Source organism: Harpia harpyja, chromosome 11 (assembly GCF_026419915.1).
Source record: "Harpia harpyja isolate bHarHar1 chromosome 11, bHarHar1 primary haplotype, whole genome shotgun sequence".
Classification (NCBI taxonomy): domain Eukaryota; kingdom Metazoa; phylum Chordata; class Aves; order Accipitriformes; family Accipitridae; genus Harpia; species Harpia harpyja.
The window spans coordinates 3,525,332-3,551,777 of record NC_068950.1 but is presented as its reverse complement, the minus strand read 5'-3'; the positions used below and the strand labels follow the sequence as shown (position 1 = coordinate 3,551,777).

The following is a 26,446-nucleotide window of genomic DNA, read 5'->3' as shown; positions in this document are numbered from 1 at the left end:
CCTGTCCCTGCAGGCGCTAACCCGGCTACTCAGCCTGGGCCAGCCCCTGGCCCCCATCCCACAGCCCCCTCCCCATAGCCCTGACCCCCAGCCCATAGCCATGCACCCTATAGCCCTGTCCCCCACCCCACAGCCCCCTCCCCATAGCCCTGACCCCCAGCCCATAGCCATGCACCCTATAGCCCTGTCCCCCACCCCACAGCCCCCTCCCCATAGCCCTGACCCCCACCCCATAGCCATGCACCCTATAGCCCTGTCCCCCACCCCACAGCCCCCTCCCCATAGCTCCGTCCCCCACCTTATAGCCCTGTCCCCCACCCCACAGCCCCCTCCCCATAGCTCTGTCCCCCACCTTATAGCCCTGTCCCCCTCCCCCTCAAGCCCCGTCCCACGCACCCCCCCCCCTCCCGCCCCGGCCCCACCCCCAGCCCCGGCCCCCCCTTCCCCCGCCCCCCTCTGGCCACGCCCCTCAGCGCCCCCCTCTTCGGCGCCTCTGGCGGCGCGGCCCAATCCCGTTATCCCGCTGTGCCTTCGCCTCTCTCCTATTGGACGAGACGGCGGGAGCGACGCGGCGCCGAGCCAACGCAAGTCGGCGCCGCGGGCGGAGGCGGGACATCCTGCGGGCCGGGCCGTACCCCCCCCCCGCCACCCCCCCCCCCGCTGCCCGGTTCTGCCCGCGGCCTGGGCCTCCGCCGCCGCCGCCCCGCCCCGCGGCCGCCATGCCGCACAGCTTCAAGCCCGGAGACCTCGTCTTCGCCAAGATGAAGGGGTACCCGCACTGGCCGGCCCGGGTGAGACCGCGGCACCGCGCCGGCGCGGGAGGAGGGGGGGCGGGGGGGGGCCAGGCCGGGCCGAGCCGGGCCGGGCCGGGCCGGGCCGCAGATCCCGTACTGGGATGGGGGGCCGGTACCGGGATGGGAGAGCCGGTACCGGGATGAGGACACGTACCGGCTCCTGTCCCGGGGTGGGGGGGCCCGTACCGGGATGGAGATGCCATAACGGTACCCGTACCGGGATGGGGGCCCGGCACCGGTAATGGGATGTCCCGTACCGGGATGGGGGCCCGGTAGTGGCGTGAGGGACTCGTACCAGCACCCATACCGGGATGGAGATGCCATAACGGCATCCATTCCGGGATGGGGACCTGGTACTGGTAATGGCGTGTCCCATACTGGGATGGCGGACCCATATCGGTATCTGTCCTGGGATGTGGAGCCCGTACTGGGATGAGGAGTCCCGTCCCAGTGCCCGTACTGGGATGGGACATCCTGTACTGGGATGGGAGCTCTCGTACTGGTACCTGTACTGGGATGAGGACCCGGTACTAGGACGGGGTGTCCCATACTGGGATGGGAGGTCCTATTCCAGCACCCATGCTGGGATGGGGATCCAGTTCGGGAATGGGGTGTCCTGTACCAGAATGGGGGACCCCGTGATGGCAGCCATACTGGGATGAGGGCTCAGTACTGGCACAGAGATCCCATATGGGTACCCGTGCCGGGATGAGAGCCCAGTACCAGGATGGGGTCCTGCACTGGGATGGGGGGGTTCCCACACCAGCACCCATACTGGAACTGGGGTTTGATCCCAGGAGGGGGTTGCCATGTTGGCATCTGCACCAGGATGAAGAAACCCAGACTGGGATGGGGGTCCAGGACTGGAATTGGGGTCCCATGCTGGCACCTGTACTGGGAGGGGACCCAGCACCAAGCTGGGGGTCCCGTACTGGCACCTCCACTGAGGGAGAGGTGGGGGGTCCCACACTGGTGCCTGTACCTGGTAAGGGATGGGGGAGACCTGGGGGACCCCTCACCAGGAGGGTGTTTCACAACCCCATGCAGGAGGACCCGGGACCCTCCCTCCTGTCCCAAAGGCACCCTGAGCTCTCCCTTTTGACCTGCACCCAGAGGAGACCCCCTTGGGGTAACTGCACAGGGCCTCAGCCCTGCTTCACCCACCAGGACCCCTGGCCTGGGGACCCTCTCTCCTGCTGGGGTGACCCCTGCCTCTCCCCTCCCCACAGACCCCCCCATCACCTGCTGCACCCCGGGACCCTGGCGCTCCAGGCACCCCGACCCCATAGGGGTGCCCCCCACTGCCCACCCCTTGCTGCAGCATCCTAGAAGAGTCCTGCCCTTCACCCTCCATCCTCATCATCCCACTGCCCAGCAGAGCCCTGCCCCTCCAGAGACCCCCGTTCACCTTCCCAGCTCCCTGCCTGGATGTCACCCACCCTCTTGCCGGGGGGGGGGACAGAGCTGGGGTCTGGGGCTCTGTCCCTTGTTGGGGATGAGGGGGACACGCGCTGGGGACAGTGCTTGGACGTGACGCGTGTGGGGGGCTGCTGCTGAGCGCTCGCGAGGTGCAGGATCGGAGGGTGCTGGTGCGGTTTGGGGGGTGCGGATGGGGCGAGGGAGCGTGTGTGGTGGGGGACGACTGGTCCCACCGGCCGGGTGACAGCGTTGTGCCGTGGTGGCGCCTGGAGGAGCGGGCAGAGCGGGGCCCGGTGTAGGACGTGCTCACCGGGGGAGCGCGAGGCGGCTCGGGGGCTTGGACGGGGGTCTGCGGTGGTCCCCGACGGCAGCTGAGGGTGAGGCAGGTTCATCCGCTGAAGGTGTCCGATGGGAAGAGACTGGCAGGTGGAAACCGTGTGGGATTGGGGCCGGCAGGTACCGGGGAGGCTCAGGGTGCCGGAGACGACGATGCTTGGCCGCACCACGCCGTGAGATCTAGGATGCCATCCCTGCCGTCCCCGTGCTGTCGTGGCTGACCTGGCGCTGAGAGGACTCGGTCCTTCCAGGAGAGCCCTCGCGCTGCCGGCGTCTGCAGCCCCTCCTGCTTTAGCTCGCTTGCTCTTTTGGGGAAGGCTCCCCTCTGCCCCGAAGACCTCCCCAGCACGTGGGGCAGCCCCTGCGCACCCCGAGGCTCCCGCCTGCGGCTCTGCTCGCAGCCCAGACCACGTGGAGCAGACAGACGGGCGCTGGAGCCTGCGCGTGGGAAGAAGATGGGGTGGCCCACGCGTCCCGCTGGCAACGGGGCTTTTCCTGCGGCCGGTCTCCAGCCAGGAAGGACCCTCAGGCCGCCCCGTTGGAGCAGTCACCCCCCACCCTGGGCTGGAGGGGCTTCCCTCGGGCGTCCCCCCCCGAGGCGGCTTGTGCGATGGATCTCTGGGGAGTAGCACAAGGCCCGTGTTTCCCTGGGCGTTGAGCCCAGCGGTGGAGAGACGACCTCGCGCCGAGCTCTAGCTGTAGAGCATCCGTGCCGGATCCCTTCTGTTACTCTTCTAGAGATCCCGCCGGGCCCTGACGCCGCAGTGGGACTCTTGTGCGTTGCAAGGTCCCCGTCCGGGTGCTTTCTTGCCATGCTTGCCTCCAAGCGGGTGCGGGTGCCGGAGGCCGACGCTGCTAGCCGGGGCTGATGTGCCTCGCAGAGGATGTGCTCAAGCCGCTCTCTCTGACCACCTCCTGCTTTGGGTTTCCTTTCAGATCGATGACATCGCGGACGGCGCTGTGAAACCCCCACCGAACAAGTACCCCATCTTCTTCTTCGGCACCCACGAGACGTAAGCGCTGCCTCGCTCCCCTCTCTGGGCTTTTTGCCCCGCTGCCTCTGCTCCGGGCTCACCTCTGCTTTGTTTCTCTCCAGCGCCTTCTTGGGCCCTAAAGATCTCTTCCCTTATGAAAAATATAAAGACAAATATGGGAAACCAAACAAGAGAAAAGGCTTCAACGAGGGATTGTGGGAAATCCAGAACAACCCTCACGCCAGTTACAGTGCCCCTCCGGTGAGTGCGGGCCTCGCGTGGCGGGGGGGCAGCGAGGACGTGGGCGCTGCCAGTGCCTCCATCTCTCCTTTCCTCCGAGCCGCTCTCCTCCTTTCTCTGCTTCTCATTGCTACGGTGCCTACGCGCTTCCAGCTCGCACATCGGCTTTCCCGGGGTTGAAGTAGCTTCCCTTCCCTGCCCTCTCCCTTCCTGAGGGAGTCAGCTCTCCTCCTCCTCCTCTGGAGGAAGATGCCTTTGCCCCATCTTCGAGGTGGAACCGGGGATGTGCTTTGTGCCGCTTGCCCAAAACCATGGAGGATTTTATTATCAGAGCGAGAACTTCAGGCTTGCTCGTCCCCAGCTCCCGGACCTGTGTGTGGACTGTTGGGCAGTCCCCCTCTTCATCCATTTCTGAGGTCCTGAGCCAAAAGCCGCTGGGCTGCTTCTTCAGTGGGCTTCGGAGCAGGCCGGGAGACGGCTCTTTGCTGTCAATTGCTTGCGTGGGCATTTCATAACCATAATTGTGTGATACAATTTATTGTATAGCGATCTTCAAAGAAGGCGTCCAAAGCAGCTTCATAGGCAGTTGGTCTGAAGAGGCAGAGGAAGGTTTTTAAGGTGAGCTACAAGGACAAGGTGGTCTGGAGGTAGGCAGGCTCAGGGAATGAGCCCCCTCGGCTGTGCCGCTGCCAGTGCAGGAGAGAGGATGTGGTTTGAGTAGCTGTGGGAGATGGTCGGACCCAAGACTGCAGACATAGGGTAAGGTGAGACCATGGAGATGCTTGAAAACCTGGAGAACAACTTCAGCTTGTTGGGTGGGAGGTTGGTGATGGTGAAGGAGGCAGCACCCGCTTTGTCCAGGGACTCCACCATGAACTCCCAGTAGGGGTAAGAAACCTGTTGGTGAGGGGCCTACTGTGATTGAGGGACTGAGGTGACACCAACGGCTCCAGCAAGGCTGAGGGTTCACCAGCACCAACTGCATCTTGTGGCCAAAATGCCTGGAGGAGCAGAAGAAGAGACTGAAGTAGAGGTCTTTCTTGGTTTTGAGACCTAAATGAAGTGAGGTGTCAGGAACAGTCAAGGACGAGGAGATGCTTTCTAGCAGGAAGGCTCCAGCGTTGGAAGAATCCCAGTTCTGAGAAACCCCTTGGGTGTGATGTCCTTGCTCGAGGAACCTCATGATGTGCTGGTGAGAAGCCAGGAGACCTTCCCACTACGTGGGAGTGAGGGTACAGGGCACGGGAGATCCCAACTGGGAAGAGCGGTGGCTGCCACACTGGACTCCTCGTGTGGACCTTTCCTCTGGGGAAGGCATGTGATATGCTGTGGGGTGAAGCCATCTGAGAAGGAAGAGGCCTGACAGGAGTCGAGGGCTGGCGGCCAGCCCACCGGAGAAGAGTGGCCGCTACCTGGTGCCGGAGCAGAGGCTGAACCGAGCCATCCAGCCCTGCTTGTCTGGCGCCGTTAGGGCAGAGGAGGGCTGGGGTCCGCTCGCCCAGGAGGGGCTGTCAGGTCTAGGCTTCTTCGGGGGTCTTTGGCAGAGTGTGAGGATGGGGAGGGAGAGGGGAGTGAGGCAGCAGCAGCGGGTGGAAGCCGAGCTGGGGGATCCAGAGGGAATGTGTTGCTCGTGGTCTTGGGTTGGTGCGTGAGGGGCCTTGGGAAGGGGATGCAGGGGAATTAGAAGGGGGTTGACCGAGCATCCTTGTTGAAGGGCTGGTCACGTTGTCCGGAGTCATGCCTAAGGGTTCTGTGCTGGGATGGGAGGCTGCCCCACGCTCCTCTGCACGCACACCTCTCCGCTCAGCACTGCCGTCCATCGCTTGTCACCCTTTTGTGCCCCTTCTCCTCTCCCCTTGATGTGCCACAGGCCCCTTGGGGCGATAACACAACTCTCGTCCCCGCTGTCTTTAGCCTGCAAGCTCCTCGGACAGCGATGTTCCTGAGAATGACCCGATGGGGGGAAGCGACGCAGGTGACGATGAGGAAGACGCTGCCATGGCTGCAGTCGCCGCGGAGAAAATGGAAAGTGATGAGGACTCGGATCGAGGCAGCGACCACAGCGGGCTCAAGCGAAAATCACTGGCTATGAAAGTGAGTGTGGACTGAGGCGGTTCCACACGGCGGGGACGGGAGGGTGTCCTGGTCAGGAGGACATCGATATGGTCGTTGGGTCCACCACTGAGCTGCAGCCTTCTTCTACCACGTAGCATGTCAAACCCACCGAGTCCGGAGGCGGTGAAAAAACCAACTCCCTCTGGATTCTCCAGTGGGAAATAGGGTTCAGCATGTGTTTAGGGGTCTCACAGCTGTCTCATGTTGTCTTTGAGATGGTGGGATGGCCAAGTCCTGCTGTGGTTTGCAGCCAGGAAGAACGGCATGGCTCTTCTGAGTGCACGTGGCTGCTCTTGCAGGGCCAGTCAGGAAGAGTTGGGCAAAGCCCCTTCTCAGCAACCAAGCGTTGGCTTTCTGTTACGGGTGGAGGGGGAGTGGGCTGCTCTCACATTCTCACTTCTCGTGTATCAGATGCCAGTAGCAAAACGGCCTCGGAAATCCTCCAGTGACCTGGATCAGGGCAGCCCCTCTCTGACGGAAGAGGAGAACTCGGAAACGTCTTCTGAGTCGGAAAAAAACAGTGACCAGGTGAGAGGATTTGGGGATACGCTTGCATGGAGGGTGGCAGGGCGGTGGGGAAAGGGCTGGAGGAAGAGCATCGCTGTCTGGGGGGAGCGATGGCTTGAGGGAACCTGTCGGGCTTCTGAAACCGTCATGAGACTCTTCCCCGTTTCTTCCTATCTGTTTTCCTCCAGGACTTCACTCCCGAGAAGAAGCCAGTGGCCAGGGCTCCCCGGAGGATGCCAGCAGGGGGGAGGAAGAAGAAGGTAAAAGACTCCCAGTCTTCAGTGCAGTGGGAAGCTGGAGAGGAGTCTGGGGTCTGCGCTGCTGGAGGGGGGAGCAGGGGGTGACAGGGCTCTGCCACGGGCTGGATGTAGGTTCAGTGCTAGGAGGGACCTTGCCGATCCCTCAGTGACCCGGTTGGGCCCCGTGCTGCTGTGATGTGGGGCACGCTGCTGAGCCACTGCCACCCCCCTGGTCCAACCCTGCTCTGTGCCTGCAGAAAGTGGAATCCGGCTCTGACTCAGACTCCAAAGTGGACTCAGATTCGGAAATGGGAAACGCGACTGTGGACATGACCAAGTCGGACTCGAACTCCGATTCGGACTCGGATGTGTCTGTGAAGAAGGCTCCACGGGGCAGGAAGCCAGGTAACACCGAGGAAGCTTCTACCACCCCTGGGCCACTGCTGGCTCCCTCAGGGGACCGGAGAGCATGTGAGGTTGGGGGCTCCTGAGGCTCTGGGGTCTCCTGTTGTTGTGGAGACCTTGCAGCCTATATCTGAACAGCCCTCTGCCCCCCCAGTTTGGGGCTGTTTTAACAGAGGGACAACTAGGGCTCCTGCTGAACATCTCCCTGTTGTTTTGCAGCTGAGAAACCCCCTCCCAAGCCCCGTGGTAGGAAACCGAAGCCTGAGCGTGTCCCGACCAGCTCCAGCAGCGACAGGTGAGATCAGCTGGGACACCATCACCCTCAGGGCTGGGCTTGGAGGGTCACCTGCCTCCCCTCCGCACAAGGGGTCCAAGCCTGCTCTGTGCTTTGCAGTGATAGCGATAGCGACGTGGATCGCATCAGCGAGTGGAAGAGGCGAGATGAAGAACGACGGCGGGAGCTGGAGGAGAAGAGGAAGAGGGAGCAGGAGGAAGAGATCCGTCGGCTCCGGGAGCAGGAGAAGGAGGAGAAAGAGAAGAGGAAGGAGAAAGTGGAGAAGGGCGAGGAGATGCACTCGGACTCGGATAGCAGTGCAGAGGATGAGGTGGCCAAAAAGGGCCGGAAGGGCCGGGCCAAGGCCCCGTCCTCCTCGGACTCTGAACTGGAGCTGGAGAAAGAGGTGAGTGCAGAGCTGTGGGGAGCTAGGGACAAACAGAGAGCCTGTTATCTCCCTGTCAGGTCAGCAGGGACCTCCAGAAGTAGCAGGGACCTGCTGTCTTGGTCTTGCATTACCCTGGGGTGGCCCACGCAGCCTGGGAAGAGTCGTGTCCGTAGGCATATCCATGCCTTGCAAATGGGAGCTCTTCCCCTGGCTCAGGATGCCCCATCCAGCTGTGGGTCTCACGTCTCTGTGATGCTTTCCCTCTCACCACAGTCATCGGATTTGCTCCGCTGTCCTCCCCAGAGCCTGGGAGAGCATCAGCCGGATTCGGCTGAAGCACAGGGAAGGGTTGCAGAGGTCTCTTAGGAACCATGCTGCCCGTGGTCAGAGGCAAGGTCACCCTTTTAGTCTGGCGAGTTCCTCCCTGTGGAGGGGGAGCCAGGAAAGCAGCACAAAGATCTTGAGGTCTGGAAGGATGCGTGGGTCTGGCAGTCGGGTACTGCAGGCTGGGTGGGCCACTTGAGGTACGAGGATATTTACTTTTGGAGCAGCACACCGCTGTGCTGCAACCCGAGTCCTTTTATTATCCCGTGCGGGGGATGGTCCTGCACCCAAACCGCCTCGCAGCAGTGGCGTGATGGGTGCTGGCCGCTTGCGTTTCTGGATTGTGCCCAGCTGTGGCCGTGGCACTGTCTCCCTCCTGCAGCAGGGAGGGCTCTGCCTCTCTCGCCTGCATTGTTCTCTCCTCCAAGGTAAAGAAGCCGGCGAAGAAGCAGCCCTCGGAGTTGTCAAGGAAACCAAATCAGAAGGAGAAGAGGGGCCGAGCAGAGGAGAAACCACGGAACAAGTCAGCATCTCCCCTCCCCGCGTCTGCGCTTTCTTCCTCTGGGGACAGGGCCGTTCCTCTGCTGCTGCCCAGCCCTCCCTGGCTGACACCCCGGGGTGGGCATGGGGCTCCCGTGGAGCTGCCCCTGGGCCAGCAGCACCCGTGGAGGGGCCGGGCTCTTACCTCCCCTCCTGCTTCCTAGAGCTGAAGGGGCTGGAGGAGGTGCTGGGGGGCACCAGGCTGAGCTTCCCTGGTGTTCTCTGTCTCGCAGGGGAAGATCCTTGGGGTACTGCTTTGGGGCTTTGCCTTTCTGCAATCCCGAGAAGCTGGGGCATGGGGGAGCTGCTGTCTCAGGGCTCCTGTCTGCCTGCGAGCTGGGAGATGTGTGTGAAAGCGTGGGTGGAGTGTGGCAGGGCTCTGCTGCCTGGCTCGCTCCGTCGGGCAGGCAGGGGGGATACGCTGACGTGTGTCATCACCCTTCTTGTTAGCCCAGTGGTGAGCAGGGGATTTCACCTGAACGATCTTACCTCTTTCCTTTTCCTCCCACAGACCTTTGAAAGTGGAACGAGGCCGGAAGAAATCTGACCTGATCCCCGAAAGGAGGATGGAGAAGAAAAAGGGTGAGAGACGTTGCTTGCCATCACGGAGGGGAGGAGAGGGGGAGAAGGGATCTAGGGTTGGTTCCCCCATCCCAGGGAGGGGGAGGGATCTTTCCTACAGGGATCAGTGTGGTTGTGCTGGGGTCTTTCCCAGCGTTGCTGTGGTCCCACCATCGTGATGGAAAGTATTTAAAGGGTGTGCAGAGACAGTGAGCTTCCCTATTTACATCCCCTCCCGATCTTGGCACACCCCAACCCATCCTCTTCAGAGAGGCCCCTGGGGCTGTGTTTGACCTTGGAGATGCAGGAGGAAACCAAACCCTTGCTGGGGGAGAGGTCCCGGGCTCTGGGCAGTGCTGTGCTCTCCTCCGGTGGCCTGATGCCTTGGCCTGTCTCTCTTGCTGCTCCAGAGCCCACAGTCGAAGAGAAACTTCAGAAACTTCACAGCGAGATCAAGTTTGCCCTGAAGGTGGATAACCCGGTGAGCGCCCGAGAGCATTGGCCTGGCCTGGCAGGTCCCTGCTCATCGTGTCCTTGGCCACCACGTTAGCCTTGCCCGGCTGCGATACCTGGGGGTGTTCAGCCTGGCTGAGCCTCCTCTTGCCTTTCCGGATGCTGGGTGGCATTAGGGGACCGTGCTGCATGCAGCGCTGCCCCGGGTGCCCACAGGGAGACTTGCAGGCAGCTTCTGATCTTGGTGCCATCCTTGCAGGACATCAAGCGGTGTCTGAATGCACTAGAGGAGCTGGGCACGCTCCAGGTCACCTCTCACATCCTCCAGAAGCACACCGATGTGGTGGCTACGCTGAAAAAGGTAGGGCAGAGGGCTGAGTCCCTCCCTGGAGGGAGCGAGGAGCCTGCTTGGGCCACCCCAGCTCTAAGGGCATTCCTCCTTTCTCTTTTTGGGGCAGATCCGTCGCTATAAAGCAAACAAGGACGTGATGGAGAAGGCTGCCGAAGTCTACACCCGATTGAAGTCGCGTGTCCTGGGACCAAAGATGGAGGCAATCCAGAAAGCCAACAAAGCCGGGCCTGAGAAGGACAAGGGGGAGGCGGAGAAGGGCCAGGAGAAGCTGTCAGGAGGGGAGACACGGAATGAGAAGGGTGAAGAGGAGACAAATGCTGGTAATGCTCCCTGCACGTCTCGGGGCGGTTCCCTGCTCTGTCCGGGCATGTAGCAATCCTGGGGCCCTTTTCAGGGCATGACATATCCTGCTGGGGACCGGGGACATGAATGGGGACACGGCACATCCCGCTGGGGACCTGGGACACGAACAGGGGTGGCTCTTGGCCTCAGTGGTGGAGGGGATCGGCAGCCTTGCATGGCACCTCCAGTCCCTTGTTTGCTGGAGTGCCAAGAGTGGGAAAGGACTGAATATTGAACGCTCGTGGCAGTGAGAGCAGAGGGCAAACCTCAACGCCTACGCCCTGGCTGTGGGTGCCTCTGGGCTGATTTTTGGGCCAGGGTGGCTCCTTGCTGCCAGCTTGAGCGCTGGTCCAAGGCACCGGGGAGACAGAGGAATGTGGAGACGCCCTTGGACACTGGCTCAGGCTCTTGCGCAGGCAGCTGGTGACTGGGATCTTCCACCCTCGTAGCCGGGTGCCTGCCTGGGGACATCCTGGTGATGCTGCAAGAGCCTTCCCAGAGGAGCTGATGGGGAAAATCCACTCTGATGCCTGCCTCTGAGCTTGGGGGATGGAGTCTTTGGGGCCCTTCTTGTAGCTATTGGGGTCAGGCCAGACCTGGGGTCCCCTCGGTCTTGGCTGGATGTCCCTTGCCTGGATGGGGACAACCTGTGGCCATGGGTCCTCGGCTTGCCCAGCCCCTCATGGGTCGGGATCGACGAGGTCCACCGTGGGGACCCGAGTGTCTGACCCTCTCTCTTCACTTCAGACTTGTCGGGTCCTGTGAACGGTGAATCCCTGTCCCAAAAAGCGGAGGGCGCAGAGGAGAAGGACAAAAGCCAAGGGCCGGGAGCCGGAGAGCCGGAGGCGTCCGCCGAGGAGACCCACAACAAGTAAGAGCGTGAAGGGCAGAGCTGGGGTCTCAGGAGCTCCCCTGGATCTGATGTGCATCCAAGCTAGGCTCTTTTATGATTTGAGGAGGGGGTCTTGTGGGTTCTGTCAGGCTTTTCCCAGCTTGGGAAGGAACCTGGGGGGGTGCGGGAGAGAGACTGCCACAAGCAGGGGAAGGCAGACAGGCAGGGGAAGGCAGACAGGCAGGGGAGACGCTCGCTGACACGCCTGTGCTCTTCCCCCAGCAGCGTGCAGGACTATCCCAAGGCCGAGCGAGCCGGGCCGGAGCGGGAGAAGGCTCGCGGGGAGTCAGAGGCTGTGGATGATGTGGAGGAGAGCTGAGGAAGCGGCTCCCACCCGGAGGAGGAGGAGGCAGAAGGGCTGCGAAGGGAGACCGGCCTCTGCCTCGTCCCCTGCTTGAGTTACTTCACTAAGTCACACAGTAGCTGATGTCCTAGGTCTTGTCCTGTGCCCCCGGCCCTGCGAAAGCACCGACCGTGGGGGGGCTGTGCTGGTTGTCTGTACTTGTCCCCTCTTTTTTTTTTTTTTGTTTTGGGTTTTTTTTTCATTGTTGTTTTTTTGTTTTGGTTTTCCCTCCTACCTAATTTCTTGTGATTTCAACCACCATGAAATGAATATAAAGGGTTTTTTAATGAAAAATACAAGGAGCCCTAGTGTCTGTTTCTTGAGGCATCGCTGACTGTGACGAGGGGAGGGCAGGAGCATCCCCCTGCCCAGGGTTGGGACTGGAACCCCCCCTCCATGGGTCCTCCCCTGTCCTCTGGCCCTGGCCCACCCTATGAGCCAGGACCAGGCACCCATGGGTGTCCCTGTCCCGTCTGGGCCCTGGCAAGGGGAGCAGGACAGCCAAACTGGGCTGCTTTCTGCTTGATTTTCCAGTGCCTGTGCTGGGCTCTGCCTCGGCCTCTGGGGCTTCTCCCTGCTGCTCTGAGTCCCTTTCCCCACCATCGTCTTCTCTGTGGCTGGAGGCAGCTGCTGGAGCCAGGTCCCTCTGCTCCAGGGGAGGCAGCAGGGCTGCGCACCAGCCTTTGGGTTAAAAACAGTAGAAATTGTGTATTCTCTCCTAACTCACCCAGGGAGGGACTGAACTGTGGCAGCATCCTGCCTTGTGCTGGGCAGCATCGTTGGCTGGCTGGCTGCTCTTTTGCAAAGATCCGAAGCTTTTGTACATGTAAAATAAAGATGTTCCCAGCTCAACCAGACGCTGCGTCCTTGAGTCCTGTTTGTGCTGTGGCGGAGGATGCCCCGACCCCGCTTTGAGGCTGCTGTTGCTATAACCCTGCCCTGGGGAGAGTTGTTTGGTTGGTTTGTTTTTTTTCCAGGGCTGATTTCATGCTCCAGCCCTCCGTAAACAAAACCCAAATAAAACCCAAAAAAAGCCCCGCGTGCCTCTTGCCCAACTGCTGGGAAGTGGGAGGCAGGGGTTGAGATGGGGTGAGATGGATGCTGCTGCCAGGTGCGGGGCCGGCGCTCAGCCCCATTCCCTGGGCTGGGGAGACATGGGGGGGGGCAACCCAGACCCCAGTGCTGGGGAAGGTGGAGGGGGACACTGGGACGTGTCACCTCCTGCCCAGGAGGGGGGATTTAAAGGTGGATACGATGTCAAGCTGCCTGTCCTCCCCCACCCCAAATTCCCTCATTGCCATCGTCGCAGATGGCAGCACCGGGGGAAGAGAATAACGCGGAGACGCGGACATGGACGTGAGCAGAGCCGTGTTGGTGCCACCGAGGATGCAGCAAGGGTTCAGACCCTCGCACGGGAGGGGCGGCTGTGGCTGGTTGTATTTGGGGTACCCCTAGGTTTGGGGGTGCGGCGGAGCGGTGCGTGGTACCGCTATGCCGGCAGCCTCGGCGACATCCTCCAGCCACGGCACCACCAGTGCCTCCCAGGCCTGGGCCACCACATCACGTCCTCGGGCCACCACGGTCCCCAGAAGCTCCCAGAGGGACTCGGCTCGGCTGAAAGTGCCACGGAGCTCGGCCACGCCACGCCGGGCTCGCCACGCTGCCTGCTGCAGCAGGGCTGGCAGCTGCCCGACCTGAGCCCGCAGCTGCACCAAGGCATCCCGCAGCTCCTGCGCCAGCATCCGACCCACGGCCAGCGCCTGCCCTGGCAACGTCGCGGGGGTCCCGCACCCCTCGGCCGGCCTCGCCTGGGTGCCGGGAGAGGCAGGGGGTGGGCAGGGATTTGCCTGTGCCTGGTTCCCGCACAGCCGCGTCTCCTGGCTGTTGTGCTCCGAGCTTTGCTGCATGGCTTCCAGCTGCGGGAGGAATGGCACCGTGGGTATGGATGGGGATCCTGGGCACCGTGGGGATCCCCCTTCCAAGCCCCAGCACCGTGAACCGGCGGCTCTCACCACGTCGAGGATGTGCCGGAGCTGGGCAAGTCGGTGAGGAGTGTCCAGCTGCTTCTGCCGGAGCTGCTGCGCCAAGGCCACGGCTCGGCTCCTGGCGTCACCGGAGAGGGAGCCGAGGGGAAGGAGGCGGCTGTGCCGGAGAATCCCTGCCGAGGCCGAATCCAGCCCCTCCGCAGCCTCGTCCACTGTGGGGAAAGAAGGGCTGGATGTGGGATGCTGGGCCCCAGCATCATCCTGGGGTGAGGGGGGACACGGGGACCCCCAGCAGCATCCCGGGGTCTCTTACCCGCCTGCCTCTCACCCGGGGGCAGGTAATGGTTCAGCCGCTGCTGGGACATATCCAGCACCGGCTCCGCGCTGTGGAGGAAGAGCCGTCCCACTGTGGTGCCCAGCAAGGCGCGGAGGATGGTGGCCACAACCGAGGGGATGCTGGAACTGGTGTCCTCGGGGACTCCCAGTTCCATGGGGGGGAACCCCTCGGGGCAGAACCTGCAGCAGCCTGGGGGGCACGGGGGCTGCTGTCGGACACGCACCCCTGGGACACTGCCACCGTCCCCTCCAGGGACCTGCGGGACCCCCAAGGAGGGGCATGGCCCCCAAGGACGGGGGTACCTGCTGGGATGGCTGCGGGGTGGCCTCATCCACAGGGGTCCCAGGTGGCTCTGACTGTGGGGGGGGGGCACAGGACTGACATGGAGCCCCAATACCCACAGGGCAGCCCGGGGGGGGGTTGCCCAGGATGGGGCCTGAGGTGGCCTCGGTGCCCATCACCTCTGGGGTGCATGGGGGGGGGCTGCTGGCAGGATGGGTGGGCAGCCGGCTCATGGTAAGCTGTGAAGGGTGAAGGGCTGAGCCACACCGGGGGGGGGGGGGCCGTGGGGTCCAGCTCAGCCCCCACACCGACCTGCTGCTGTCGACGCTGCAGCCCCATGCCCGAGGACGGTGCCCTGGGGCTATCGTCACTGGGGAGGTGGATGACATTGCATGGGATGGTGGGGGCACAGGGTGCTGCCCGTCGCTCCCGGTGGGATAAGCAGGTCCCACCCTGCACCCCCCACTGCCAGACCCTGCTGCCTGAGCCCCCCCAGGCTGGGCTTGTCTGTGCCCCTTGGGCTGGGGGCATCCTGCTCCAGGTCAGCCCTGGTCCCACCAGGGCAAGGGACAGGCCAGGGGGGTTTTGCTCAGCTGTAGGATGGGTGGGGGGCCCGGGACATGAGGGTCCTCAGGCCTGGGAGGGATGGGGTGGTGTTCCTCCAGCACCCCCCCCTTCACCTCACCCCTCAGCCAAGGGCTCTGCTCAGGGATAGGGGGAAGAGGCCGGCGTCCTGGGGGGTCAGCACCAGGCTATCCCCCTCCAGTGCCTCCCAGCCCCTGTGAGGTCACGCAGGGCTATGACATCATCACTTAGCCCCTGCTTGAAGTGGGATGCAGCCATAGGGACCCCCCCACCACCACCCCTATCCCCCCCACCCCCCCAAAGAAGCCTCAGTCCAGTGCAAAACTAACCAGAGTTTATTGCTTCGCGAGCCATCCCCCAACCCTACAAGACAGGGGCTTGAAGGCACCGAGGACAAAGGGACACGGGGGGAGCCAGCCGGGGGCTGGAGGGGACCTCGAGAGGCACTTGGGGGAACCAAGGGCACGTTACTGCAACCTCCCTGGCACAGGGGACAAGGGACAGAGCTGCACATGGGGCAGGCAGGAGGGGTCCCCCATACCGGCAGGCACTAAGGTTATAGCAAGGTGGGCCAGGCAAGGGGTTAGTAGATGCTCCTAACGAGGCTTGGCGGGGGACACACCGCTATCACCCCACCCCAGAAGCTGCTATTTCATCTCCAGGTCCACCAGGCGCTGGCCTGAGGGGGGTGAAGGGTCCCACCAGCCAGGTCAGGGGGGTGTTGTGGGCCACGTGCTCCACCAGCTCGTCCATCAGCTGGCGAGCTTTGGTGGCATGGGCACGGGCTCGGGCCAGCACGCTGCCCGTCACGTCCTGGAGGGAGGCGGCGGAGGCGAGGGCTGCCCGTAGCTCCTCCACGTTTTGCCGGACCTGCCCCGCCGTGTCCTGGATGCTGGTGGGGAGACCCTGGAGGCTGGACACCAAGGGCTGGCAGGAGCTTTGGAGCTGCTGCGTCAAGCCCTGCAGCATGACCAGCGTGCCCGACTCCACCTGCTGCAAGGAGGGGGGACACAAAGGGGTGGTGAGGGGTCGGGGAGGGGGGACGACACTGGCTTACCCCAGGGTCCCTCTGCCCTTAACCTACCTCTGGTGGCACCAGGTCTTTGCCACCACCCGGTTGCTTCTTGCTCCACTCCAGCCACATCTGCTGCAGCTTCTCCTGCCCTCCCTGCAGCTTCTGGTCCATGCCCTGCTTGAGGTGCTCCACCTGGGAGGAAAGGCAGAGCCCGGTGTGTGTGGGGGGGTCTGCTGCAACCCCAGGGTGGCATGGGGGGGGAAATGTACACAGGGATGGGTCCTACCAGGTCGAGGGTGCGCTGGAGCTGGGCCAGCACGTCCTGGCTGCTGCGGCGGGCGCTCTGCAGCTTGCCCAGCGAGTGCTGGAGGGCTCGGTGCCGCAGCTTGGTCGAGAGGGAGCCCAGGCGCACAAAGTAGCTCTGCTGCTGCTTCTGCTGCTCCGTTTCGAAGCCCTCCACGGCCGTGGCCAGTTTGGCTGTGGGAGAGGAGCTGCTGAAGTGGCCCCACCGCTACCAACCCCATGTAGAGCCAACATCGCTCTGCCCAGGCTCTACCCACCCCTCTCCAAGGGGACCCCTAAGCCCATGACACATCTCCAGGGGGTTGTGATCAGCTCCTTACCCAGCTCCTCATCCGTCATGGGCAGGTAATGGTCCACCAGCTCCTCCGACTTCTCCAGCATAGAGCCCATCCCGCTCACCACCATCTGGCCCACGGTGGAGCCCATGACGGTGCTGACACCACTGCTCACCGCCGACTTGGTCAGCTCCACGCTGCCCTGCACGGCTCCTTTGGTCATGTCCATCACACCCGTCACCCGGCTGGTCACCGCGTCCTTGGCCCCAGCCACGGTGCTGGTCAGGACATCCTTGGCCCCCGTCACCGTGGAGGTCACAAGCTGCTTGGTGTCCGAGATGAGCTGGTGGGGGGAGGGACAACCCTCTGTTAAGCAGCGCTCGGGGGGGACGACACACCTTGAGCGTGTTTGCCCACCCCATTACCTTCTCCGGGGGCTGCTGCAGGATGGGCAGCTTCTCCTCCAGCTTATCCAGCCCTTTGCAGGCATATTCGTTGGCAGTGGAAACTAGAGATGTGAAAATAGATGGTTTTTAATATCCTGCTGCCTTGCAAGAACTTTGCTAGGGCCAGTTTTTGGGATACCCCAAAACTCACGGGGTGCTGGCCCCCGCCCCCAGCTTCCCCTCCAGCCTCTCCAGCCCTTTGCAGGCGTGTTTATTGGTGGTGAAAACTGAAGAGGAGAAAACAGCTTTTCCCTACCCTGCCGCCTCACAAGAGCTCTGCTGGGGCCAGTTTTCAGGCACCCCAAAACCCACGGGGTGCTGCCCGTCCCCCCCAGCCCCACTCACTCTGCGGCTCCAGCTTGGTGAGGATGGGCTGGGCCCCGCTGACCGCCGCCGCCGTCAGCGTCTTCACCCCCTTTTCGGCGACGTCGCAGACGGACTTGACGTAGGGGTGGCTCTCCTTGGTGGAGGCGTACGCCGTGGAGACCATGCCGTAGGCAGAGCTCACCAGGGGCAGGTTGGCCACCCGCGTCCCGATGCTCTGGGGGTGCGAAGGGGTCCGGATGAGTGTGTGGGTCCCCTCCGCCCTGGCTACACCCACGCTGACCCCCCCGGGATGGATCAGGCGCTGATCCCCCCCTGAAACCCAGTCCCCCCTTGGGGGTGATCCCCCCGCACAGGGCTCCCTGTGTTCCCTGTTCCCCCCCAGCTCGCCCAGTGGAGAAGGTCAGACTGGTCCCAGAGGACCACACGTGTGTGTGTGGGGGGTGATGGAGCCCCAGATCTCACAGGGGATGGGGGCCACCGTGTGTCCCCAACCCCCCAAGGATGACTTTGGGGTACTCCGAGGCCTCTCCAAGCCCCCCCAAGGGTAGGATAACCCAGAGCCCTGGCCCCAAGGAGGGACCCCCTGGAGACCCCCACCCCAACTCCCCCCTTACCCCCACTGACCTGCTGCTGCTCCTCCGCCTTGGGCTGTGCCGGCCCGGGCTCACTGGTGGCCATGGTGGGACTGGGGAGGGGGGGGGACACGACACGGACCATGAGTGCGGTCAGACCCCCCCCCAGGATGGGGGGAACCCCGAAATTACCCCCCCTCCCTAGGACACCCCTCACCCATTTGGAGCCCCAAAGGACAGGGGGGTCCCAGAGATCCACCGGGACCGGGACCGGGACCGGGACCGGGACCGGGACCGGGACCGGGACCGGGACCGGGACCGGGACCGGGACCGGGACCGGGACCGGGACCGGGACCGGGACCGGGACCGGGCTCTCACCTCCGGAAGCCGAACCAACCCTCGGGCTCGCCCCTTCCCTCCCCACCGGCCTTTATATAGCCCCGGAGCCCGGCCCCGAGCGCATGTGACCGGGTCCCGCCCAGCCGGGGCCGGCCCGGGGCGGTCCGGGAGCACCGACCCGCTGGGGGCACCGGGACGGCCCCCCCCCTCCCCGGGCCGGGCTGTATCGATCCCCCCCGGGACAAGGAAACCCCCCCCCCCCCGGGACCAGATTCCCCCCGGGATCGGGCTGCACCGACCCCCCCGGGACTAGATCAGGCACTGACCCCCCCCCAAATCCCCCCCCCCCCCCCCCCCCCCTGCCCTCGGGGGGGATCCCCCAGCACGGGGCTCCCAGTGTTCCCCGTGCCCCCCGCCCCAACTTGCCCAGCGGAGAAGGTCAGACTGGTCCCAGTGGGTGCCGGTGGCAGGAAGACGGAGAATTCCGGGGGACCCAGTGGCACCCCGCTGCGCCCGCAATGTCGGGGATACCCCGGGCCCAGCCCCGTGGCGGTGATAACCAGGACAAAGTCCAGCCACGGTTCACAGTCCAGCAGCCCCGGCACCCCACCGGCACCCTCCATCCCAGCACCCCACCGGCACCCGCCTCGCTCTCCCCAGCCCAGCACCCCGACGGTGAAACCCTCCCCACGGGGTCACCCCGTGCCCCCCAGTTCTGCCACCCCTGCCGAGCCCCCCGGCGAGCCCGGCACGACGTGGTGGCTCTGCCGCAGACGGTGCTACAGGCTGTGAGTCATTTTAAGGCCTAAAAAGTTGTTTTCTTCCTCGTTAAAGTGCTTCGAAGCCGCTAAGACAAGAAATCCCGACGCTCCCTCGGCTCGGGGACACCGCGGAGAGCCCCGGACGGACAGGGCTGGGCACACGCCGTGTCCTCCATGTGCCACCGTCCCCTCCCTCCCCGAACGAGCCCCCAGCTCGTGCGGCATCAGTGGTCCCACACCGGGTCGCCAAGTCCGTCGTCCCCACGTCCCCGGCGGGGACGGGGTTCGCCGCCGCAGGCGGGCGGGTGCTCCCCCAAATTCGGTGGCTCAGTGCTGGCTGCAGAGCCGTGGGGGAGCGGGCACCTGGTGCGTCCCCCCTACGGTGATACAACCCTCCCACTTGGCCATCTCAATGGGGACATCCTCCGGATACTCCACCAGCGCCGGGGCGAAGGGTCCCACCAGCCACGGCAGGGGCGCGTGCTGCCCCATGTACTCCAGCAGCTCGTCGATGCTCAATTGCGCCCGCATCACCGTCTCCCGGCTCTGCGCCAGCACCAAACCCGACAGGTCGTGGAAAGAGTGGGCGTGGGAGAGGGAAGCCTGCACGCCCTCCACGCCGTGCCGGACATGTCCCACCGTCTCCTGCATGCTGCTGGGTAAACCCCAGGCGCCGGCGGCCAGGCGGGTGCAGGCGGCGTGGAGCTGGCGCAGGAGCCCACGCAGCATGGTCAGCGTCCGTGCCTCGACCTGCAAGGCAGCCAGCGGGCAGCAACGACCCTGGGGTGCGATGGTTCTCCCGCCTGGCTCCCCTCGGACCCCCATATCTCGGTGTCGTCCACGGGCACGGGCCCCCACCCCATACCTTGGTGTCCTCCGTGGTACCCCCACCCCGTACCTCGCTCTCCTCCGTGGGCACGGCATCCTGGTGGCTCCACTCCAGCCACATGCGGTGGAGATGCTGGCGGGCACCGTACAGGGACCCGTCCATTCCCTGCCGCCCGTGCTCGATCTAAGGGAAGGGACAGCAGGGTGGGAGAACAACGGGTGGGGGGGGTGCCGGCCTGGCACGGGGCTGGCACGGTGCCCGCCACATCCTTACCAGCTCGATGATGTGGTGCAGCTGGGCCAGGACCTGTTGGGCGCTGTGCCGTGCCCGCTGCAGCTCACCCAGCGAGCGCCGCAGGGCTCGGTGCCGCAGCTTGGCCGAGAGCGAGCCCACGCGGACGAAGTAGCTCTGCCACCGCCTCTGCCGCTCCGGCGTGGCCGCCTCCGCGCCTGCCGCCGTTGCCGCTGCGGGACCAGGGGGTGAGAACCGCGTGGCCGGACCATCCCGTGCCGGGCACCGGAGCATCCCGCCGCCGGCGCTGGGATGAAACCCCCGAGCTCTGCACCCCGTCGCAGGGACGCAGGGGTGCCCACCCACGGGATGCTTGGCCACCAGGTCATGTGGAGGAGTCACCAAAAAGCCAGGTGGCCTCTCCGGTCACCTCTGTCGTGACGGGGCCAGTTCTGCCCACCACTATCCCGTGCCGAGCTATAAATACCCGGGGCGGGCGGAGCGGGGCTATATTTGCTTTCTGGTTTCCAGGTGAGAGTTCACCCACCGCCGCGTCGCGTTCCCCGGCTTCGGGTTCCCACCGAGTGGGGACCGTCCCCCGCGCGGTGTCGCGGTGGCCGTGGGCACCGCGTGGGGCTCGGCGCTGCCCTGGCACGGGAGAGCTGCCCAGGCACCACCGCGGGGGGCTAAGCAGGGGCACCGGGTGCAAGCGATGCCGGGGCGGTGCTGAGCAATGGGGTGGGAGTCCTGGGCACCCCCAAATTTGGGAGATGGTTTCCAGTGCGGCGCAGTCAACACTCACCCAGCTCCTCGTCCGTCCCAGGCAAGTATCGTTCCACCAGCTCCTCCGATTTTCCCAGTACCGTGTCCACCCCCGTGGCCAGCAGCCGGCCCACGCGGGAGCCCACCACGGTGCTGACGCCGGTGCCCAGCGCCGAGCGCGTCCTCTCCACGCCGCCCTGCACCGCGCCGCGGGCCAGGCCCACCGCGCCGCTCACGGTGGACGACACCAGCTCCCTGGTCCCTGCCACCACCTGGGAGGGGACAGCAGAGGGACGCCTTGTCCCAGCACCTCGCCCAGCGCTGGCCCCCCCACCCCGTTCCGTGTCCCCCAGGGGAGACGTTACCTTCTCCGGGGGCTGCTGCAGGATGGGCAGCTTCTCCTCCAGCTTATCCAGCCCTTTGCAGGCGTATTCGTTGGCGGTGGAAACTAGAGACGTGAAAATAGATGGTTTTTAATATCCTGCTGCCTTGCAAGAGCTCTGCTAGGGCCAGTTTTTGGGATACCCCAAAACTCACGGGGTGCTGGCCCCTGCCCCCCAGCTTCCCCTCCAGCTTCTCCAGCCCTTTGCAGGCGTGTTTATTGGTGGTGAAAACTGAAGAGGAGAAAACAGCTTTTCCCTACCCTGCCGCCTCACAAGAGCTCTGCTGGGGCCAGTTTTCAGGCACCCCAAAACCCATGGGGTGCTGCCCGTCCCCCCCAGCCCCACTCACTCTGCGGCTCCAGCTTGGTGAGGATGGGCTGGGCCCCGCTGACCGCCGCCGCCGTCAGCGTCTTCACCCCCTTTTCGGCGACGTCGCAGACGGACTTGACGTAGGGGTGGCTCTCCTTGGTGGAGGCGTACGCCGTGGAGACGGTGCCGCAGGCACAGCTCACCAGGGCCAGGTTGGCCACCCGGCTCACCACGCTCTGCCGGGGGGGATGGTGGTGAGCCGGGACCCCAGCGATGCCCGTAGACCCCCCCCTCCCCCTCCTTGCACCCCTACCTTCATCTCCTGCCCGTTCTCTGCCGGCACGGAGTTTTCGGCCGACATGGCAGCAGCGGCTGCAGCGGGAAGAGAAAGATCACGGCGTGGCTGGGCCCGGTGTGGACCCCCGGGGTGGCTGAGCCCCACGGCCGCCCCTCACCATGCCGAGGAAAGCAGCACGTGGTGGGGCCGAGCCCCCCAGCACGCCCCTCCAGAGCCCCTACTCCTCCGAGGGCTGAGACCCGTCAACTCGTGACACGAGTGGGAGGCAGCTGGAAGCCTCCGAGCTCTTCAAGGGAACGTCATGGGGGGTCTGGAAGGGGTTTGGGGATGAGGCTGGCCTCCTGCCCTGCTGGGATGCCGTGGGCTTGGGTCCCCCCATCCCCTCCTGGGTCCCCCCATCCCCGTTTGGGGCCGGGAAGCGTTTTTCGGTGATTCAGCCGGAAGCCGGGCTGGATTCGCCTTTCGCAAGCCTGCGGTGAGGACGTGCCACCGGTCACTGTCCCCTCGGCCGGGGCAGCCCCAGGACCCACCGCAGGGAGCGGAGCAGCCGGCAGCCCCCCCCAGTCGTGTCCCCCCCCCCCGGCAGCGTCTTTGCCCTTTGGGGTGTCCCACTGCCACATGGCTGCACCCTGGGTCCCACGGGGGACACGGCAGTGTCCCTGCCCTGCTGCCCCCCCCGGCCTGGCCCTGTGCACCCCGGGGGGGGCAAGTCCTGGAGGGGGGGGGGGGGTCAGGTCCCCTTGGGGTCCCTGGGGTGCTCCGGGGGCACCCATCCCGGAGGGGTGGAGGGGGGACAGGCAGGGGACACCTGGGGGACCCCCCCTCAGTCCCTGCTGTCCTGCCTGAAGCCGCCCCCCCCGGGGAACCCCCGGATCCCCCCGAGAACCCCCGGACCCCCCCGGGGAACCCCCGGATCCCCCCCCGGAACCCCCGGACCCCCCCCCCCCCCGGCCCGTTTTCCACCCTCCAACTACCGCCAAGTCCCAGGGACGGCACTTACGGGAGGGGGCCGTGGGGGTCTGTCGCGACCCCCGGTCGTGATCGCGATCCCCGGTCCCCGCCCAGAGCCGGATTCATAGTTGGCGGCGGGAACCAATCAACGAAGGGGAGGGCAGCGTCACCACCAATTAGGAGGAGGGGCGGGCCGGAGGGGTGGGGCGGGCTTTGGAAGTGGGGGGGGTGCCGCCACGTGGGGGCTCCCACGTGGGATCGCGACGGGGCTCGGGGGTGGGGGGGGCCCGATCCTGCCCCGGAGGCTCCGCAACGTCCCACCCCCCCGGGGACACCGGCGGGGACACCTCGGGAACCCCGTCCCGGGTGGGCGGCCAGGGGGCCCCCAGCCACCGCCCCGTGCCAAGTGTCCCGTCGTGTCCCCCCCGCGGTGTCCCCTCGCCACGTGTCCCCACACCAAGTGACCCCACGTCAGGTGTCCCCAGGCCAAACATCTCCATGCCAAGTGTCCCCTTGCCGTGCGTCCCCGCACCAAGCGTCCCCATGCCAAGCGTCTCCATGGCCGGTGTCCCCACCCCAGGTGTCCCCACGCCAAGTGACCCCACGCCAGATGTCCCCATGCCAAGTGTCCCCAAGCCAAACTTCTCCATACCAAGTGTCCCCTTGATACGTGTCCCCATACCAGCTGTCCCCTTGCCAAGCATCTCCATGCCAAGTGTCCCCATGCCAAGTGACCCAACACTAGGTGTCACCATGCCAAGCATCTCCACACCAAATGTCCCCGAGCCAGATGTCCCCAAGCCAAGCAGAGGTCCCAGTCTCCCCCAGTCCCTGTGGGTGCTCAGGCCAGGGGACTGCAGTGTCACCCAGCGGTGAGCAACACCAGAGGGTGGTGGGCAATCCCAGGGGGTGGCCCTGTGGGGGAGCAGGCTGGGAACGGGCAGGGGACACAGCGGGTATGGGACGGGCACGGCCGGGTGACATGGTGCCCATCGCTGCCTTATCCCTGGGGACTTCACAGGACGACACACAGGAGAAAGTGTGCGGTGGCACCAAGTGACCGTGTTTAATGTGCTCTTGTGGGGTGGGGATAGGGACGGGTGCCAGGCGGGACGGTGACAGGGACGTGGGACAGCCTGAGCCGGGTGGGAAGGGGCTGGGGGCCACTGGGATGGGCATCACGGGATGGGGACGGGGGCCGTCGGGCTGGGGACAGCTGCGCCCCTATCTCTCTGCCTCAGTTTCCCCAGGAGAGCTCATCTCAGCTGGGGACAGAGTGGCAGGGAGGGAGGTGACATACCCAGGCACCTCCGGTGACACCAAGCCCCTTGCCTGGGGGTCTGGCAGGCGTTGCCCGTCCCCTTTGGGCTCACAGCCCGTGTCCCCAACCCGGCTGACGGCGGCCACCTCCCGTCCCCGGTGGGGCGCGGGGCTGGCGCAGAGGGTGTCGCGGGTGGCGGTGAGCCGCGGGGCCGCCCGCCGCAGCAGTGCCAGCAGCGGGCACTCGCAGACCCAGGGGTTGCCCGAGATGTCGAGGTCTAACGCGGACCCGGGGGGTCGGGGGGGCAGCTCCAGCGTCCGCAGCCGGTTACGCGCCAGGTCGAGGACACGAAGATGACGCAGGGGGACGAAGATGCCGGCGGGCAGCTCCCGCAGCTCGTTATCCTGGAGGAAGAGGAGGCGAAGGGCGGGGCGCGGGCGCGAAGGCGGCGGGCGGCAGCGTGCCCAGCCGGTTCCCCTCCAGGTCGAGCCGCTCCAGCGCCTGCAGCCCGGCCAGCGCGTCCGGTGCCAGGGATGCCAGCCGGTTGCGGGACAGATCCAGGCTACGGAGGGAACACAGAGGGCGGAAAACCTCCGGTGGCACCTCCGCCAAGGCGTTGGCAGCCAGGTCGAGCCACTGCAGCTGGGGAAGGTGCCGGAACCAGGCGGGTTGCAACGCCTGCAACCGGTTCCCCCGCAGCACCAAGTGCTGGAGGTCGCTGGTGCCGGCGAAGATGCCGGCGGGGAGGTCGGCGAGGAGGTTATCCGTCAGGTCGAGGACGCGCAGGGTGGGCACGGGGCGCAGGAGGGCTTCGGGGAGGGTGGCGAGGCGGTTGGAGGAAAGATGGAGCTCCTGCAGCTGGGGCAGCCCTGCCAGGGCGGTGGGGAGGAGGACGGCCAGCGCCGTGAACTCCACCGAGATGGCCAGGGTGGTGGGGGGCAGCCCGGCGGGGAAGGTGCTCAGGGTGGGCTCCGTGCAGACGAAACGGGTGACGTTGGGTTGGGGGGAGCACGGCGCGGCGAGGCCGAGCGGTAGCAGCGCCAGCAGCAGCAGCAGCGGTGGCAGGATCCGGCCCCGGTGGCATCATGGCGCTGGGCTGCGGGCAGGCGGCCATCGTCACTCGAGGGTTGTGCAAGCCCTGCCGTTGCGGGCCCGCTGCCGGCTTTCCCCCCCCCCCCGGCGTGGGCAGGCCATGGCTGCAGGCAGGCAGATGCCCTGACCCCCCATGTCCCCCCCCCCTTCCCTGGTCCCACTCCGAGCCCCCCAGCCCTGCCCTCACCTTCCCAACCGGCCGGCGAGGCTCCTCGGGGACCGTCCTGTCTCCCTCGGTGGCTGTCACCCCGGGGGGGGTTGGTGGCTCGGCCTCACGTGCCGGTTGGGAAATCGCCGCTTTCGCTGCCAGCTCACAGGGCGCTGGCATCCGGGGGAGGATCAGGGTGCTGGTGTCCCCGTATCCCCATTGCACCCCACGGCTCTCGAGGGACACAGTAGTGACACCCCCCCCCCCTTCCACCCTCACCCCTCTCGGGGACTTTATGGCACCCCAGCACCCACCACACCATGGGCAGCACATGGTGCTGGTACACCCGTATGGGGGAAACTGAGGCACGGCACATCATGGGTGCTGGGGGTGGGGGCGGTGGGACCCCACGTGGCACCCGCTGCCTCGTGGCAAAGCCCCACGAGTGGCTCTATGGCACGATGAGCCGTGGCCGGTGGGTGCCGCGGGCTGAGAACGGAGGAACTCATTGCATGGGAGAGAGGCTGGGAGTCAGTGGGTGGGGGTGCTGGGGGGGGGAACCCGGGGCAGGGGGGGTGAACACAGGGTGTGGGTGTATGAGGAGGGTGGGAGCACAGGGGTGTGGGTGCAGGGGGGTGTGGGTGTAAGCACGGGTGGGTGGGTGCACGTGTGTGTGCAAGGGGGTGCGCGTGTGCCAGCGGGGGGGGGGGGGGGGCCGTAAGAAGGTGCCGAGGCGGTGGCGGGGGAGTCGCCTCCGGTAAACGGGCGTTTATTGGGGCCGCGGGGTACAGACCGCGGGCGGCCGCATGCATGGCCGCGGGGGGGGGCACCCGCCACCCCCCACCCTATTTACAGCCTGTCACCCTCCCCCGGGGACCCGCCACCCCAGGGCCGGGCAGGGGTGGCACCGAAAGGGCACCCTTTGCCAGCAGAGAGTGGGTTCGGTGGGGACCCCCCCCAAGCCCCAGCGGTGCCCCCACACCCCGGCTGTGCTTTCCAGGAGGGGGGTACTGGGAAGGGGGGGTGGTGAATGACCCCCCCCCCCCCCAAGCTGGCACTGGGCAGGGATTGACCCCAGGCCGGGGGGCGTAAGTGTGTCCCGCCCCCAGATAACACACACATTTGGGCCCCCCCCCACCCCCCTGCACCCCAAATATTCACCGTGTCCCACCACTGCAACCGACGCAGCCCCGTGGCATCCCCCTGGCCGGGTGTCCCCAGGGTGCTGGCAGCACCCACAAGCCCCCCCCACCCTGGGGTGCCTGGGTGCAGATGACGGGGCCGAGGGGCTGCGGGGTGGGGGGGTCACCTCGGCTGTGCCCGTGTCCGTGCGTCCATCCTGCTGCCTCCCAGGGATCCCCCTCCCAGGGGTGCCACTGTCCCTGGGTCCAGCCTGGGGAGGGGACGGGATGGACGGACCCCCCCCCCCCCCAGGACGCAGGGCAAAGCAGCCGGAG

At 65.4% G+C, this 26,446-nt stretch overlaps 5 protein-coding genes across 10 annotated transcripts; 1 reads left to right on the top strand and 4 right to left on the bottom strand.

The window, feature by feature from the left end:
- The first annotated feature begins 655 nt into the window (after positions 1-655).
- Positions 656-12,355, top strand: HDGFL2 (HDGF like 2). 5 transcript variants are annotated; one of them, XM_052801778.1, is made up of 16 exons: positions 656-791; positions 3,486-3,562; positions 3,646-3,784; positions 5,678-5,857; positions 6,290-6,406; positions 6,574-6,645; positions 6,882-7,029; positions 7,249-7,324; positions 7,424-7,709; positions 8,450-8,538; positions 9,067-9,137; positions 9,527-9,597; positions 9,829-9,930; positions 10,028-10,241; positions 11,011-11,134; positions 11,378-12,355. In XM_052801778.1, the coding sequence occupies exons 1-16, from the start codon at positions 720-722 to the stop codon at positions 11,472-11,474; spliced, it is 1,935 nt and encodes a 644-aa protein (XP_052657738.1). In that variant the 5' UTR covers positions 656-719; the 3' UTR covers positions 11,475-12,355. The 5 variants fall into 5 exon arrangements, with proteins under 5 accessions (XP_052657738.1, XP_052657736.1, XP_052657735.1 ...); XM_052801776.1 differs by having other exon boundaries at positions 8,444-8,538; positions 11,381-12,355; XM_052801775.1 differs by having other exon boundaries at positions 8,444-8,538.
- Positions 12,356-12,937: 582 nt separating this feature from the next.
- Positions 12,938-14,441, bottom strand: LOC128148179 (uncharacterized). Its single transcript, XM_052801712.1, has 5 exons — positions 14,415-14,441; positions 14,123-14,176; positions 13,797-14,076; positions 13,511-13,695; positions 12,938-13,414 (listed from the first exon to the last, which is right to left on the bottom strand). The coding sequence occupies exons 1-5, from the start codon at positions 14,439-14,441 to the stop codon at positions 12,950-12,952; spliced, it is 1,011 nt and encodes a 336-aa protein (XP_052657672.1). The 3' UTR covers positions 12,938-12,949.
- A 563-nt stretch (positions 14,442-15,004) lies between these two features.
- LOC128147854 (perilipin-3-like) lies at positions 15,005-18,028 on the bottom strand. The gene is given in 9 exon segments (XM_052801010.1): positions 15,005-15,373; positions 15,375-15,680; positions 15,772-15,894; positions 15,989-16,179; positions 16,326-16,623; positions 16,706-16,788; positions 17,072-17,267; positions 17,678-17,738; positions 18,004-18,028. Coding segments are annotated over 8 exon segments (1,290 nt in total). The 5' UTR covers positions 17,732-17,738; positions 18,004-18,028; the 3' UTR covers positions 15,005-15,334.
- A 732-nt stretch (positions 18,029-18,760) lies between these two features.
- LOC128147853 (perilipin-3-like) lies at positions 18,761-22,615 on the bottom strand. Of its 2 annotated transcripts, XM_052801009.1 has the most exons (8): positions 22,538-22,614; positions 21,553-21,611; positions 21,280-21,475; positions 20,913-20,995; positions 20,588-20,819; positions 19,828-20,018; positions 19,624-19,737; positions 18,761-19,475 (listed from the first exon to the last, which is right to left on the bottom strand). In XM_052801009.1, exons 2-8 carry the CDS (start codon positions 21,598-21,600, stop codon positions 19,053-19,055), a joined length of 1,287 nt encoding a protein of 428 aa, XP_052656969.1. In that variant the 5' UTR covers positions 21,601-21,611; positions 22,538-22,614; the 3' UTR covers positions 18,761-19,052. The 2 variants fall into 2 exon arrangements, with proteins under 2 accessions (XP_052656969.1, XP_052656968.1); XM_052801008.1 differs by having other exon boundaries at positions 20,588-20,995; positions 22,538-22,615.
- Positions 22,616-23,530: 915 nt separating this feature from the next.
- On the bottom strand, positions 23,531-25,365 carry LRG1 (leucine rich alpha-2-glycoprotein 1). Its single transcript, XM_052801708.1, is given in 4 exon segments — positions 23,531-24,180; positions 24,182-24,832; positions 25,029-25,162; positions 25,269-25,365. Coding segments are annotated over 4 exon segments (1,350 nt in total). The 3' UTR covers positions 23,531-23,712.
- Positions 25,366-26,446: the final 1,081 nt, after the last annotated feature.

What these genes read in the sequence shown, in the direction of transcription:
- LOC128147853 (XM_052801008.1), bottom strand. Translation starts at nt 21,600, where the DNA reads ATGTCGGCCGAAAACTCCGTGCCGGCAGAGAACGGGCAGGAGATGAAG. An exon ending in AGAACGGGCAGGAGATGAAG is followed by an intron (nt 21,476 to 21,552) that starts GTAGGGGTGCAA and finishes CCCCCCCGGCAG; the next exon opens with AGCGTGGTGAGCCGGGTGGC. An exon ending in TGGGACGGACGAGGAGCTGG is followed by an intron (nt 20,019 to 20,587) that starts GTGAGTGTTGAC and finishes CTGGTCCCGCAG; the next exon opens with CGGCAACGGCGGCAGGCGCG.
- HDGFL2 (XM_052801775.1), top strand. Translation starts at nt 720, where the DNA reads ATGCCGCACAGCTTCAAGCCCGGAGACCTCGTCTTCGCCAAGATGAAG. An exon ending in CCAGTTACAGTGCCCCTCCG is followed by an intron (nt 3,785 to 5,677) that starts GTGAGTGCGGGC and finishes CGCTGTCTTTAG; the next exon opens with CCTGCAAGCTCCTCGGACAG. An exon ending in TGAAGAGGAGACAAATGCTG is followed by an intron (nt 10,242 to 11,010) that starts GTAATGCTCCCT and finishes TCTTCACTTCAG; the next exon opens with ACTTGTCGGGTCCTGTGAAC.
- LOC128148179 (XM_052801712.1), bottom strand. Translation starts at nt 14,441, where the DNA reads ATGGGGCTGCAGCGTCGACAGCAGCAG. An exon ending in TGCAGCGTCGACAGCAGCAG is followed by an intron (nt 14,177 to 14,414) that starts GTCGGTGTGGGG and finishes CCCCCCCCACAG; the next exon opens with TCAGAGCCACCTGGGACCCC. An exon ending in CCCGGGTGAGAGGCAGGCGG is followed by an intron (nt 13,696 to 13,796) that starts GTAAGAGACCCC and finishes CTTTCCCCACAG; the next exon opens with TGGACGAGGCTGCGGAGGGG.